Source organism: Macroventuria anomochaeta (assembly GCF_010093625.1).
Source record: "Macroventuria anomochaeta strain CBS 525.71 unplaced genomic scaffold BU25scaffold_9, whole genome shotgun sequence".
Taxonomy (NCBI): Eukaryota; Fungi; Ascomycota; class Dothideomycetes; order Pleosporales; family Didymellaceae; genus Macroventuria; species Macroventuria anomochaeta.
The window spans coordinates 513,099-526,937 of NW_022985370.1; the positions used below are offsets into that span (position 1 = coordinate 513,099).

The 13,839-nt window shown below is 51.7% G+C and overlaps 6 protein-coding genes across 6 annotated transcripts; 5 read left to right on the forward strand and 1 right to left on the reverse strand.

Annotated features, from left to right (window-relative positions):
* Nucleotides 1–1,145: 1,145 nt before the first annotated feature.
* Nucleotides 1,146–2,235, forward strand: BU25DRAFT_272632 (uncharacterized protein). Its single transcript, XM_033701838.1, has 4 exons — nt 1,146–1,363; nt 1,414–1,542; nt 1,591–1,982; nt 2,038–2,235. The coding sequence occupies exons 1-4, from the start codon at nt 1,321–1,323 to the stop codon at nt 2,137–2,139; spliced, it is 666 nt and encodes a 221-aa protein (XP_033563901.1). The 5' UTR covers nt 1,146–1,320; the 3' UTR covers nt 2,140–2,235.
* Nucleotides 2,236–3,379: 1,144 nt separating this feature from the next.
* BU25DRAFT_408980 (uncharacterized protein) lies at nt 3,380–5,715 on the reverse strand. Its single transcript, XM_033705953.1, has 2 exons — nt 3,831–5,715; nt 3,380–3,770 (listed from the first exon to the last, which is right to left on the reverse strand). The coding sequence occupies exons 1-2, from the start codon at nt 5,641–5,643 to the stop codon at nt 3,697–3,699; spliced, it is 1,887 nt and encodes a 628-aa protein (XP_033563902.1). The 5' UTR covers nt 5,644–5,715; the 3' UTR covers nt 3,380–3,696.
* Nucleotides 5,716–6,803: 1,088 nt separating this feature from the next.
* On the forward strand, nt 6,804–7,930 carry BU25DRAFT_408982 (uncharacterized protein). The gene has a single exon (XM_033705954.1). The coding sequence runs from the start codon at nt 7,122–7,124 to the stop codon at nt 7,722–7,724; it is 603 nt and encodes a 200-aa protein (XP_033563903.1). The 5' UTR covers nt 6,804–7,121; the 3' UTR covers nt 7,725–7,930.
* A 227-nt stretch (nt 7,931–8,157) lies between these two features.
* On the forward strand, nt 8,158–9,454 carry BU25DRAFT_429951 (uncharacterized protein; the record flags this gene model as incomplete). Its single annotated transcript, XM_033708577.1, has 2 exons — nt 8,158–8,514; nt 8,597–9,454. 2 exons carry the CDS (start codon nt 8,158–8,160, stop codon nt 9,452–9,454), a joined length of 1,215 nt encoding a protein of 404 aa, XP_033563904.1.
* A 216-nt stretch (nt 9,455–9,670) lies between these two features.
* BU25DRAFT_388940 (uncharacterized protein) lies at nt 9,671–10,275 on the forward strand. Its single transcript, XM_033704494.1, has one exon. The coding sequence runs from the start codon at nt 9,689–9,691 to the stop codon at nt 10,199–10,201; it is 513 nt and encodes a 170-aa protein (XP_033563905.1). The 5' UTR covers nt 9,671–9,688; the 3' UTR covers nt 10,202–10,275.
* Nucleotides 10,276–10,340: 65 nt separating this feature from the next.
* On the forward strand, nt 10,341–12,784 carry BU25DRAFT_272821 (HET-domain-containing protein). Its single transcript, XM_033701839.1, has 2 exons — nt 10,341–12,439; nt 12,489–12,784. Exons 1-2 carry the CDS (start codon nt 10,480–10,482, stop codon nt 12,533–12,535), a joined length of 2,007 nt encoding a protein of 668 aa, XP_033563906.1. The 5' UTR covers nt 10,341–10,479; the 3' UTR covers nt 12,536–12,784.
* Nucleotides 12,785–13,839: the final 1,055 nt, after the last annotated feature.

Consider the following 13,839-nt stretch of genomic DNA (forward strand, 5'->3'; position numbering starts at 1 on the left):
AGTTGAAGAATGATGCGAGCTTTCACTCAGCAGCAGAGTCACAGTCTGACCTAGAAGCGAAGGCGAAGCCTGTGGTTAGTTCTGATTCCACGAACCAGGGTACCACCACCCTCGCGCTCAAGGCCACCACAACCACAGATATTTTTTCCCCTACACCTCCCGTCTCGACTACCATCACTGTGCCAGAAGACACCATTGTGCCATCAAAAGACACTGTTGTGCCCGCAGCAGCAGGGAGCGAGCCATCCACATCAGAACTGAAGGCGACAACTATGTCGCCAGCCAACTCGAAAGCAGCTGAAGTCTCAGCAGCTACAGAACAAGAGACAGCTCCATCCACAACAGTTCCTACCATTGCTGAGCCTGGGAAGAAGGGTGGAGCTCAACATACCGAGTCGCTTCATCCCTTTTCCAAGGCGGGCAAGGCTCAAATGAGGAAGGAGAAGGAGCAGAAGCGGAAAGCGCAGAAGAAGGAGAGGGAGCAAGCAGAAAAGGCCAAAGCTGCGAAAGCTGCAGCGAGCAAACCTACTGCGAAGAGCGCACCGGCTGAGAATGGCGTACCTACCAAGGTGAACGGCACCGCTGAGAAAGAAGAAATCAGCAATGAAATCAAAGTTGCAGTGGAGAAGGAGTTGGCTGAAAGGAAAGCGATTCATTGCGCAGAAAAAGAACCTTCTGCGTCTGCTCAGGAAGTCACTGCGGCAAATTCGTCCGTCAAGAGGCCGGCGCCTGCTGCAAAAACTTCGAAGGGAGCCGGCGACAACCGCGACAAGCCAGGAAAGCGCAAAGGCAACAAAGTCGACACTACAGTCACAGACGATGCAGCTACGGCGGAAGATAAGGATGAAGACCATGGTAAGCAAACCGGTGGCTCCATCAGCATCCCCAACGAGACCGGCTCAGTGACCAACAAGGAAGTGAAGGTCGACCTGCCGGAGGACGGTCTGGTCTCGGATGCACAGTTCTCTAAGCAGGAGGACGTCAAGGACGCGTCTAGCGGCACGAAAGAGCCAGGTCCTGTCGATACTATCGCAGAGGAACCAACTCCTTCTACTAAAAAGAAGAACAAGAAGAAGAGGAAGGCGGCGCCCCGGGTGTGGCCAGACCTCGAGTTCCGTCCTAAGTCGCCAAACCCACCATGGATGGGCCAAATCGACACCGCAACGGACGTTCAGCACTATGACGAAATTATCAGCAAAGCATGCGGTGGAGAGGACGACTCGGACTTCTCATGGTCTGACCTACCAAAGATGCCTGAATCCGAAGGAGAGGAGCAGATTGAAGATGACAAAGTAGATGAAGATGGAGATGACGATCTAGATGTGGATGCAACCGACAAGCGCATCACAGAACTCCAGGCTCAGCAAGGTATACTCCGTTCGTCGGTCTCTTTGCACTATCTAACGTGAACAGCTGCGACACCCTCCGGCTCTTTGAACCATGCGGCCAGCAGTTCCTTTAACTCCGAGACCGTTCAATCCAGCGCCGCACCTCGGGAGGTTGTTACTGAACGGGTCATGGCAGCTCTTGAGACTCAGATTGGTAAGTCTTCAGTTGATTTGTCTGCAGGTTCCTTGCTCATGTTCACAGCCGCGACCAACAAAGAGTATAAAGCAGCCAGTGCGAATCCGGCTGTGGCCGAGGCGCAACTTGCGCAGCGCACAGGTACACAAGAACCGTCTGATACAGTCGCCGCAGACTCTCAGCCGACAAAGAAGAAGAAGCCAAACAATCGTAGGAACAAGAAGAAGAAGAAGGCAGCTGAGAACGCCGAGACGGCCGAAGCTTCCAACATCGGCGATACCGCTGTGACTACTAAACTTTCAGAGCCAACCTCAAACAAGGCCACCGAGGATTCGATTGACAGCGATGACCCGTTCTACGACCAGCTGAAGGGAATCGAGGCCATCAAGCGTGGCGACCATGGACCTACCAATGCACAGGAAACTGACTCGCAACGTCACGTTGAAGCCGCTAAATCGGTAAGTTGATACCTTTCTGAATGCATCTAGCTCTCACTAATTTTGTGGGTCGCAGATTACGGAACCGCAGATGATGCGAACCATGGAAGCTTATTTCAAAGAGACGGGTCGTAATCATACCAAGGGCAGGAAGGTCTCAAAGGAAGATCTTCGCTAGCTGGTTTCGTTTTGCTAATAGCGTTCATGGAGCGTTCTGCACTGCATGCGAGGCCGCCCGCTGATCTTTGTTTCCTATCGATCGCATGTGAACCGACTAGCTGGTGTGCATGAAGATGAAAGATGGTTAGGCAATGATGGAAATACATTCATCAATTCTCATATCGTAACGCCGTCTAGGCCAGGTGGAATCTCACATTATAACCCTTACACATAGAACGCCAGCACAATGTGATTCTAGGGTGCGGACGTACTCGTGAGTTTCTTGCGCGTGCTTGAGGGCAAAAATGTGTTCTTTCTGGCGGTCGACGAGGCGCAAGATGGGTAAGGGGATGCCGGTTGCGCCGGGGGGTTGGTCGGCGGTGGAGGAGTAGAAGCGTGGTTCACAGCCTTTGTCGTGGAGGGGGTCGATGAGTTTGGGGTTGATTGGGGTGCAGTGTGGTGCTGGAATGTGATCGACGTATGAGAGGCTGGAGGAGTGGTACATGTGATTTTAATCGTTCAGTGTTTCCCAGACTTCGGTCTCGAGGAGAGCTTCGGTTATGTTCAAAGCGCCATATGGGTTGTCTGGAGCGAGAATGATACTCAAGTTCCCGTAGCGAGCTTTGAAAATAGGGTCTGCACCATTGTCAAGCAAGAGTCTGATTGAGTGCCGGATTCGTGAACGTTGATGTCCAGAGGTTACTTCAGCACGAAAACACAGCTCGTCCAGAGCGGCTCTCCCACCATAAATTCGAGATGGAAAGTTTGGACTGTGGCCATGCTGAATCAAGACGGATGCTGCATCGCTCTGCAAGCATCGCGCTGCCTCATGGAGACTGCCATCGTTCTTCAGTGCTTTTGCTGCCAATGTCTGCACCGTCGATATGGCCGAAGTACTGCTAGCGTAGAATAGTGCGGACCGGTTCTATTTGTCCCGTACAGATGGACTCGCTCCGCGCTCGGGTAGGGTCTGTACAATGTCACCCCGGCCTTCACATGCGGCAACAGGAATTAGTGTTATGTCCGATGTGGGAGACGCATGAGTGACGGAAGCCACGAGCTTGCGTACGATGGAATCCGAGATCCGTTTCTGAGGCTTTAGCAAAGCCCACAACAGGTTGGAGATATTCTCTTCGCCACGCATTGGGTCAACCACATCTCAGATGATTATGTCTGGGTTCCAGCCGTGATCAAGCAAGAGCTTCAGAAACGTTGCACTTCGAGGGTAGCTCCGCATAGTCATTACGACAATTTGATTAAAGTGATCACTACTTGGTCTGAGGTTTTGGAGCTGAGCAACGCTGAAATGACGAGACTGAAGTCGGGTTGATGAAGTAAAAGTTGTTCGAAGATAGAATGATCGTGTCTCTGCGCTGCAAGCAAGAAGCAGACGCCCTCCGCACTGTTGACGTTTGCGTTGTGCTGCAGCAGAATATCGATAAAACCCTCCATGCGCAGAAGGTCATTTCTGACGTCAAGTGTAGCTCGCAAAGCGGCATCGACAGTCGGCTGCCAGACGCCACAAATCAAGAGCTGCCGGGCGATGGAAAGGGTGCTATCTGTATCGACGGTTGTGTCATGTAGAGCTCGTTCGAGAAATAGTGTACGAAAGCCTTCGTAGTGTCAGATCGTGAGGGTTGGCGCTTCCCACTAAGAAGGATGTTCGTCAGCGATTTGTCTCCACATGATACTGCAATCCCCAAGGCATACCACTCACAGAAGCTCCCTGCCTCATGAGAACCGTAGTGGTGCTGAGGTCTTTGTCCTTCGCCGCGTATTGCGTCTCGGTCGTTAGTGCTTTATCAAGAGCTTCTTGAGGGATCCCGAGCTTCAGCAATGCCTCCATGAGCGGCTTCTTCTTAGAGGCACCTTCGAGCGCGATCGTGTACTCAAATGCCGAACCAAGAAGTTTCGGATTGGCTGCAAGCAGTCGCTGGACAATATCAAGATTTTCAGGGCCCCCTTCTATCGCGATCCGCAGCGTCTGAAGTGCTGGCGTATCTTCGACACCGTGTGCCAGCAGTGTGTCTAACAACGCAAGCGTTCTCGAGTGTCTTTGACCTTGAGGGCCGAAGACTAACGGCAGAGCTGTCGAGGTCGAAGCAGAGGTGGGCTTATAGCTGCAGAACAGCCGTAGTGTTGATTCGTCAACTTGAGCGACTGCTAGAGAAACAGCCTGTGCATCGACTGGCGCCCCCGCTTTGAGCAAGAGCTCCATGAGAGGCACATCGCGCTCTTTGACTGCAATGCTGAGCCACCGACCGAGTGAACGGCTGCTAGCGCCTTTGTGAACGAGACTCTGAACGATGCGCAGCCTGTCTGACTGAGGTGTGTCTAGTGACAGTGTGTCGAGTGCTGCTGATGCATGTTGGCCCTCGATCGGGGTGCTGAGAATAGCATCGACCAGCACCCAATTGGCGTTCTCTATGGCGAGTCTTAAGCACTCGGCTTCGTTCGTGGTAGTAGGAACGCCATGATTGATCATCATTTTCGATCCGGGAGTATCGTTCTTTCGAACACGACAGATCAGAAGGTCGGGTAGACCAATACTGGCTGGAGGCAAGCCGCAACAAAACAGCAATTGTAGAAACTGCAATGTTGCTATGCATGTCCGCAACCGCATCACGGTGTCTAGCAGTCTTTGTAGGTTCGGTGGCGCGAGAGGGGTTGGCCCAGACACCAACATGAGGGTCATCTTCCAATCTTCCTTTCCAATAGCCATGTTCAGAGCATTGGCTGAGTCAAAGTTGGGATCAGCACCGTAACTGATGAGCAGCGAAACGATAGGCTCAGAGTTCTGTCGTACGGCCGCAGGGAGGCAGGAAGAAATGACCTCAGGGCGTAAGGCTTTCGGCGCTCTGAGCAGCAATTGAGCAAAGCTCTGATCATTCGCTTGTACAGCGGCTGCGAGTGCATTGGGAAACCTGTTGAGGTCTGCTCCATGTCGTAATAGCTCTTCGACGCATGGATGATCTTTGGCAGTAAGAGCAGCCTTCAGACCCTCGTCCAGTGTAGTCTGATCAGCACCGGAACAAGCGAGTAAATTGACAGAATCTGCTTTGCGAAGAGTGGCAGCTTGCTGTAGTACTGTGCTTCGACGGCGAAGGCTAGAGTTGGGCGTGTTGCTCTTGGACTTCTTCTTATCAGATGTGTCGACGAAGTTGATCTTTACTCCCAAGCCCAGAAAAGCTTGCACAAGTCCAAGGTTGGATTTGGGGTTGCGGATTACGGCAGACAAGGCCTGATCCAACTCGTCTTGAGAGAACTCCCATTGCGTTGTGTCCAGTGCCTTCTCCTTGTCTTTGGGGCTCTTGAAGATGCGTTTCAGCACAGCATCTTTGCTCTCTGGGTTCTTCTGCCGCCGCCTGATCAGGATATCCCGGGCTTGTGTGCGGTCTTCCTCGCTTGAGAGGTTACTGGGTTGAGACGGTGCGGGTAAGCATGGCTGTCGGGTAGTGGCCGGGGTGATGCCTGCGTGCCGAATGAGCTCACCCAGACTGACTCTTTTTTCTGCTTGAGCCATGGTGATAGTGAATGAGCATGTTGAAGAATTGGGACTGCAGCGACAATATTAGAACCCAAGGCCTTAGTCGTGGCGTATTGCGTGTAGCTGGGGCGGAGGTTACGGCCATCGGATCTGCACTAGCCAATTCCGCGTTCCTGCCATTGCCAACCAGACGACAACTTCACCCTTCTGCCCGTCGGAAGGCGCAAGGCTCCGAGTCTGCATGAGCGCATCCTTCGTCGCTTCCACACCCGTTTGCATTCATCATCTCAAGGCAGATTCGCCTTCTCTCGCGTTCCTCAAGTCGGCCACACGTCAACTTTCGTATCTCGAAAAATCTCTCATCGCTCCTAGAGGTTGAGCTCGGCAGCCCAATGCCGTTGCACTGGGGAAGTCGGCTAGAACAGTCTGGAGATGTGGAGGATGCGGGTTAGTGTCATTAGTGTCTCGATTGACCCCAAACCTAGCCTAATCGAGGAACATCCGTTCATCGCGGCGGTGAAGACAGCCTCACCTGCGGACGAAGAGCGGAATTTGTTGTACACCGAAGACGCGGCCGACTTTGTGACTCCCACTCGAAATGTGCGCGAACGGCAAAACGGCAACTGCGAGGTTTGCGCCGAACCAGCCGTGTCAGAACGCTTGATCCTCGCGTTCCCAAGCCGTTCTCTCGAGCCAGAGGGGCCCCACGTTTCGAAGATCTGCAGGTACCGTTTCACTCGAGTCTTTTAGAACACTGCGAGGAACTTGGTCAAGTCGTAAATATTCTCCTTGGATCAAATCAGCATGTTTTCAAGGGCGGTAAAGAAGCTTCAAGGTAATATTAACCGTCAACAAAATCTTCGCCTGACAGGCACGCAATATCCAAAATGCATACTGAATCGAGGCGAACATGCTGCCGGCTATTGTCTAACAGTTGCAGGTGTCTAGATGCGATGTTTCGGTTCGGTTGCCTTCGATCAGACTGCGGGAAACAAGCGTCCAAGCACACCCTGTCAACAGCTGCCACAATTTGTCTCACCACGAGCCTCCATCCAGAAGGCGGGAGCGTTTCAGCAAGAACTCAACGCTAACTTGTATACATAAAACTCCACAACTATGTTCAGCAAGGGAGTTGTCGTTGTTAGAGAACTATGACCCAAGTCAAATCGGTCGCAGCGAAACATCACCAACATGCAGGAGGGTTTCGTCTATCGTCTGAAGTTCAATCCTTCAACATGACCAGGATGGCTGCTGAGCCGCTCTCTGTACCACCGAAAACGTCGTAACAGAGTGGCGACCTATATATTGACTCGGAAACCTGCATCGAGCTACCCAGCACGCGCCTTCAATCAGCCATCTCTTTTATCATTGTCATTCTTTCGGCTCTGGTAGCCCCACTTGCATTTGCTATACATACTCATTCTTTCGGTTCTGGTAACCCCACTTGCATTTGCTGTACATACTCACTCTTTCTTCTTCTCTTTGCATTTGATACCCACTACTTTCCAAACGAAATGCTCTACTCAAGCATCTTTGCTGCGTGCGCACTCCCGCTCGCCTTCGCGGCACCGTTCTGCACTCGTCAGAACAGCACCACAAATGGGACTGCGACGTGCGACCTCAGTACCGTCTCTCAGCCTGCCAACGCCCTCACGCCACCTTCTTCGGATCTGCACCTCATCCTCATCGCCCATGGAGAAGGGACGCAAAATTATACATGCGCAACGCCGGCTTCCCTTCCATCAGCAATTGGTGCTGTAGCCGAACTATACAACGCCTCTTGTGAGGTCGCCAACCCCAGCGAAGCGCAGAACAACATCGTCCAAGCAGCGGCCATTGGCAACCATTTCTTCGCTGATCTCACCACGCCCGCCTTCGACATTCCAGTTCTAGGCAACGCCAAGACGAAGAAGGTCGAAGAGGTTGCTGCACCAAACCCGAGCGCTGACATCAAGTGGCTCAGGCTGCAAGCGCAGACTTCAAACTCTACGAGTCAGGTCAAGTACATTTACAGGCTAAACACTGCTGGTGGACTTGCGCCTACCAGCTGTGAGGGGAGAGCGGAAGGTGAGGTGGTTACGGTGCAATACCAAGCACAGTACTGGGTCTATGTTTAAGTGCGGTGGAACGCAATGTCGCATGACTGTGCGATGGCCGAAGTTTACGATTTTGGATGATCATGTGTAATGGGGTGTGGGTTTCTTTTGGGTAAGTCTTTGAGCAAAGGGTTTGGGTTGTACGTTGTAGGAGAGCGAAGACAATTCAAACATAATTGAGCGACCGACAGAATGGCGCTCACACGCCGCGAGCGTTTGTATATGCATGCAAACCTGTGTCTCCGAGCTAGCGCGCATCTGCGTGTGATAACGGCATCATGGCCGAATGCAACTAGTCCCAAATGGGAATGGACGGCAGGGAGCTCTTGCCTCGGTCCAGCCGTCGCTCCCGAGCATCATCATCACACGCGCCATAACACAGAGACAAGCCTTCAGGTCATCGCCGCACAACGCATGTAACACACGTTGGACTGCACCAAACGAATACACAACGATGTCGAAGCCATCAATACCTGCCTGGCAGCGAACAGCAACCACCGACCCGCCAACTTCATCTGCGGAACAGGAGCCGAAGCCGGAGAATGCCGCAGAGGATAGCACAAAACCTGTCGCAGATGAGCCTGCGAGTTCAGCGGCTGCAGAAAATGATCTGAAGAGCACAGACTTGCTGGAGCAAGCGTCGCGCTTCTTGGAAGACCCAAATATCCGTAATGCTCCACGTGAGAAGAAGGCAGTCTTCTTACAGGCGAAAGGCGTATCTTCTGAGGACATTGAGACGCTATTGGGGAAGACGATACAAGAGGATGCGCCTTCAGACCTGGAAGAAGCTGGAGCTAGGGCCCGATTGACAGTGAGCAGCATTTACTTTTATTGCGCGTAGACACTAAACATGTGCGCATCATCCTTGGAAACGACAGAACTGACGATCTTAGATACCACCCAAACCAGTCGAAACATCGCCTGCACCATTACCTCAGCCTCGCGAAATACCACCTATCGTCACATATCCAGAGTTCCTTGCACAAACGGAGAAGCCACCGCCACTGATAACAACCAAGCGCCTGGTGAACACAGCATATGTTGCAGGAGGTTTGATGGCGACAATATACGGCTTGTCCAAGTACATCATTGCGCCAATGGCGCAGAATCTTGCTGAAGCACGGCATGACTTTGCGGCGCATACGCAAGAGCAGTTGATGAAGCTGAACAAGAAGCTCGGTGAAACCGTTTCGGTCGACCCAGCCAGCAAAGTAAAGAAGACTACCTCAGAGGTCGGAGACGATGTATCAGAGGCCGACTCGGACCCAACAGAGTTATACCATCGCGACTACGGGACACAAACCACGCCCAACCTGTCGCGACGGCCCTCGCTCGCTGACACAGACGCCCACCCCACAGTAACAGCACACGAGAAACGATTGAAGATCATTTCCTCGCATCTGAACGAGATTGCCGCCAATCGAACAAACAGCCGCGTCTCTCACGATTCGCTACAGACTAAGGTGTCAGACTTGACAAGCTACCTCAACGATATGAGCTACCAGAACCAGTACTACTCCAGTATGGGAGGTTTGTATGGAGGCAGCTATGGTCTGCCCTCGGGCAAGGATGGGAAGAAGGATCAGATAGAGATCTTGAAGCAGGACATTAGAGCGGTCAAGGGTGTCTTCCTTAGTGCGAGGAACTTCTCTACTGGTGGGCCACGCACCCCTGGGTCTCGCACACCTCCAACTGCAATGCCAACTGGGAGACGGACACCGCCAATGCCTACAGGAAGGGTTGGAACATAGACAGTGGACTCAATGGAATCAGCTCAAGGGCTTTCTCGCCCAAGTTCGACCATGGCCAATACGCTGCCGTGTATTTGTGAAGGACCTGTTATATGTCTGGTGCGTGGCTCTTACACACTGACAGGAAGGCACACCCATCAGACCCGCGCTAGTGGCAGCTAACGGCAAGTGGGGCCAACCAGCGGAAAGCTACCATGATTCTACAACGACACTCAATCAACCACATCATCCAGAATGTCTGAGAAAAAGCCATCAAAAGCAGTCATATACAAACCCCCAACCCGCACCCCAATCACCACCCCCTCAGTAATCCTCTATGGCAGCATCGAACCCTCCACCCCCTCCTCCCCTGACTGGCAAACGCACCTCTCAACCTCTCTCTCCGACCTGCCCATCACCATCATCAACCCGGTGTGCGAGGCCTGGGACAGCACATGGGTCGAAGACATCTCCGATGTAAGGTTCAAGGAGCAGGCTGAGTGGGAGATGGATCATGCTAAGGTTGCTGATGTTATTGCATTTTATTTCAAGCCGGGGACGTTGACGCCGGTGAGCTTGTTGGAGTTAGGGATGTATGCGGCGATGTATGAGGGGATGGGAAAGGTGGCGGTTTGTGCTCCGCAAGGGTTTTATAAAAGGGGGAATGTGCAGATTGTTTGTGGGAGGTTTGGGGTGGAATTGGTGGGGACGCTGGAAGAGCTTGAGAAGGCTGTGAGGGTGCGGCTGCTGGGAAAGTTGGCGGCATAATCGTGTGGAGTCCAATGTTGCGACTTTGTGAGCTCAGCTCTCTCCACTCTTGTCCTCTTTCTTTGGCAAGGCTGAGAATCAACCTGTTTTCAGCTTATCCTTCGATGTCGCAACGATCCAATCAGGAGCCACGTTTAGCGCTCCAGCACCCCACCTTGACAATTGTGTCACCCTACCCTCAACCATTCACTGCCCTGTAGTATCGTATTGTCGTCTCTCTATAACCACCGCAGTGTCGCAACTGAACTCGTCCGCCGAACGTTAGATGGGATTCGACAATGGAGGGGCATTCTTCGTTGGGAAAGAAGACGATCAATAGCTGGGACGAACTCATTGAGGCATTGACGAAACCAGCACGCTACCCCAGATTCCCGGAACTCACATCAGAAGGAGAATGGAAACCTTGGAAGGCTGAATCGGACATTCAGCATCGCAACTGTTCATCCGTCAAGCAACCGCCAGAGCCACCATCGCCCTCTCAATATTTGGTCACAAGTGCACGCAAATATTGCCGTCCACTACGGTATGATGTACTCCTAGAAGGTTGCATACGGCTCCTGGACCTTCAAGATGCCAAGATAGATGGCAATATCATCGTTGGACTCAAGCTTGACACTGTTCCATTATCTACAGCACCCAGTTTCGAGGCCCTTTCATACTGCTGGGGCAGCAAGGACCTATGCACCGGTATATTCATATCTACCGCGGATCATGGTGAGCAGATCTACCGGGTCACGGAAGACCTGGCGACCTGCCTTTACAGTCTACTCATCGCTGAGCGACCAGAACAGAGACCACCGGCCTACCTTTGGGTGGATCAGATCTGTATCAACCAAGACGACGTACACGAACGCAGCGTTCAAGTCAGACGTATGGCAGACATATACAAGACTGCTTCGGAAGTGATTGTATGGCTTGGACAGAGACCAGACTGCATTCTGGATGAGACCGAGCTCAGCATACCAAATTCCCTTGTGCAGTGGCATGGCACAAGCGTACTGAATTGGGTACTGGCCTGGGCAGTCTTTGCTCGACCTTGGTTTCGCCGATTGTGGGTCTTCCAAGAGGCCGTGTTTGCACAACGCATCTCAGTTTTTGAGGGAACCAGGTTCATGACATGGCAGACCCTAAGTGATTTGTCAAAGTTACTTGAACAATTCAATGAAGATGACTACAACACCACGTACGATATCGGTATCAACTCAGACAATTCGATCATATCCCCGATCGAATCCACTAGAAAAAGGGCATTGAGTGGTGGATACATCGACATCGCACAGCTTATGTGGAAATTGAATGATCAGGGCTGTCAAGATCCCAGGGATACAGTCTTCAGTCTGATTGGCTTTTCAGGCACGATCTTTCCGGCCAACTTTGTAGACTACGAACAGTCGACCGCCACTGTCTTTGAAAAGTGCACCAGGAACCTGATCGAGGACACTGGGGACCTAGAAGCCATAATTTATCTGAACCCAGATGTACCACAACGAAGCCCGAGCTGGGTTCCGCTGTGGCACGAGCGTCTTAGGCTAGGGCTATCTGCCCACCTAATCAAACGTCCTTCCGCATCGAAGAGCCGCGTCTGGGAACCAACAGCACCTGTGGTTGAGGGTCAGCTTAATGTTACAGGAAAACTGCTAGATATCGTTGCTGGCGAGGTCTATTCTTTCCAAGAGAGCATGAGTCAACACTTTGAAGACAGGAACAAGGCTCTGCTTCTTGGAGAGCCACTGTACGAGGCTTGGCACTATGCAAAACATGCTTATGAAGCACATGTTGACCAAACATCATCAGGAAGAGCATCTGGTGAAGCAAAACCACACAACGATCACGCCACCATTTCTCTTGAAGAATTAGACTGTGAGCCACCGCCTCGTTTCTTTGAAAACTTCTTCCGCGCGATATTCATTGGCGAAGCTGTGGCAGCACCGGTCAGAAACACCTTGATCCAGATTGGCCAATCTGACAATGATCATCCTAATGGGTCTGCCAGTAATTCCATTGGTGAGATTTCCAAAAGACTCTTAGAACTTGGTTTGCATGCCGACAGTAGACTCTTTGTGCTTAAGAGCGGTCGACTAGCTTTCGCACCGATTCTTGGACGGGATCCCAAAATCGGAGATCACCTCGCCATTCTGCATGGTCTTGACGTACCATGTATACTGCGGAAAGCAGAAGAAGGTGAAGGTTGGCTGTACATTTCAGCCATTTATGTAGATGACATTATGCAAGGAGAAGGTAAACATGGATCCCCGAATTACCTTGAGCCGCACTGACTTCTAGCCAGCGGTTGACTGGGAAGAAGACGAAGCGGACACGTTCACCCTCGTTTGAACCTTCGAGTCCCACATGTACCTATAATCCGAACCAGCCGACAACCCCATCTATATTATTCAACCTCGTAGGGTGTCAACACTGCCAAGAAGCCATCACCTCATCCAACAATGAAAGTTACGACCAGAACCGCTTCTCACAAAGGAACCGTGACAAGTTCCTCTATGTATTTCAATCTCTTCAAATCCACCATTGTACTCGTCATCCATCAGTCCTAACACGAAAGCCTCGCCAGCTATTAGGTACCCGTCTCTATCGGGTTGAAGTAGGAGAGGTACGTTTGTGCCTTGGATCATACAGACTTTGCCCCCGGGTTTGGCGTAGGGTGGGCCAGTGCCCATGTCACCTTTGGTGGTGGTGAAGAAACTCTTGTCACGAGATCTGATTTGTGTGTTTTCGAAGAAGCTTGCTTCGTGCAGGCGTTCATTCTATATCCACTGGGTCCAACAATTCAAAGACGGCTCCTCTGCTTCTGAAAAGAAATGCAAACTTGCGTCGCTAACTTAGGAGCCTGAGAACCAAATCTAGATTTTGGTGCAATATTCGACGGCTTGTGAAAAAGACTTTCATCTCTGACGTATGAACTCGGAAAGGTTCTTTCTCCCCACTCGAGGAAACTGACTGCAGAGAGATATTGCACCTGAAGCTTTTGGAAGCCACACACGATAAACTCCTGAACAATCCATAGTCATCTCCTGTAAGTCCTTTTGTATAAGCTGGGGAGCGCATTCTATGCTCGTTTGGAAAACGGATCATCGATTTTGTCGAGAAAGGCTTCCACATGCTTCGGTAGCTGGAACCAAGTGACCGTGTGAAAGAATTCAGAGCTATCATGAAATCCCTTATTGGCAAGTGCCTTTCCCCATCTACCAGGGAGCTTCAAGGCTTCATCACTGTCGTTTTCGCTTTCGCCCAGCCATGCAATTACTTCTTTGGAGGCCTTGTAGATCCGAGCCATCGTTTGGACTTAGTGGTTGCACTCCTCGATCTTTGATTGATTGATACAAATGGCATCAACTAACAATGTCTCTTTCCTTCGCTTCTGACACAGGTGACGCAGTGCAGAGACGAGTTCCGTTGTTGCCTCGAAGTCGGCCCCGTTCACTGTAATGGTGGAAGTTACTTGTGGGTCATCCCGGACGTATGAAAGCGCTTTGTGGACGGGGGTGGGTTTCCTCGAAAGTTTGACCGTGCGCAGGGATATATGAATTGGTGATGCGAAGCCCTGACTGGGTGCAGATGCAGGAGCTGAATCTTGTCGTCACCGAGATCGCCATAGAGCGGTACCTGTTCAGGTTCATGTC

Coding starts and splice junctions, on each gene's coding strand:
- BU25DRAFT_272632 (XM_033701838.1), top strand. CDS start 1,321: ATGTGGATGCAACCGACAAGCGCATCACAGAACTCCAGGCTCA. Junction 1,543..1,590: donor AGCTCTTGAGACTCAGATTG/GTAAGTCTTCAG, acceptor TCATGTTCACAG/CCGCGACCAACAAAGAGTAT. Junction 1,983..2,037: donor ACGTTGAAGCCGCTAAATCG/GTAAGTTGATAC, acceptor TGTGGGTCGCAG/ATTACGGAACCGCAGATGAT.
- BU25DRAFT_408980 (XM_033705953.1), bottom strand. CDS start 5,643: ATGGCTCAAGCAGAAAAAAGAGTCAGTCTGGGTGAGCTCATTCGGCAC. Junction 3,771..3,830: donor GCAGGGAGCTTCTGTGAGTG/GTATGCCTTGGG, acceptor CATCCTTCTTAG/TGGGAAGCGCCAACCCTCAC.
- BU25DRAFT_408982 (XM_033705954.1), top strand. CDS start 7,122: ATGCTCTACTCAAGCATCTTTGCTGCGTGCGCACTCCCGCTCGCCTTC.
- BU25DRAFT_388940 (XM_033704494.1), top strand. CDS start 9,689: ATGTCTGAGAAAAAGCCATCAAAAGCAGTCATATACAAACCCCCAACC.
- BU25DRAFT_272821 (XM_033701839.1), top strand. CDS start 10,480: ATGGAGGGGCATTCTTCGTTGGGAAAGAAGACGATCAATAGCTGGGAC. Junction 12,440..12,488: donor TGACATTATGCAAGGAGAAG/GTAAACATGGAT, acceptor ACTTCTAGCCAG/CGGTTGACTGGGAAGAAGAC.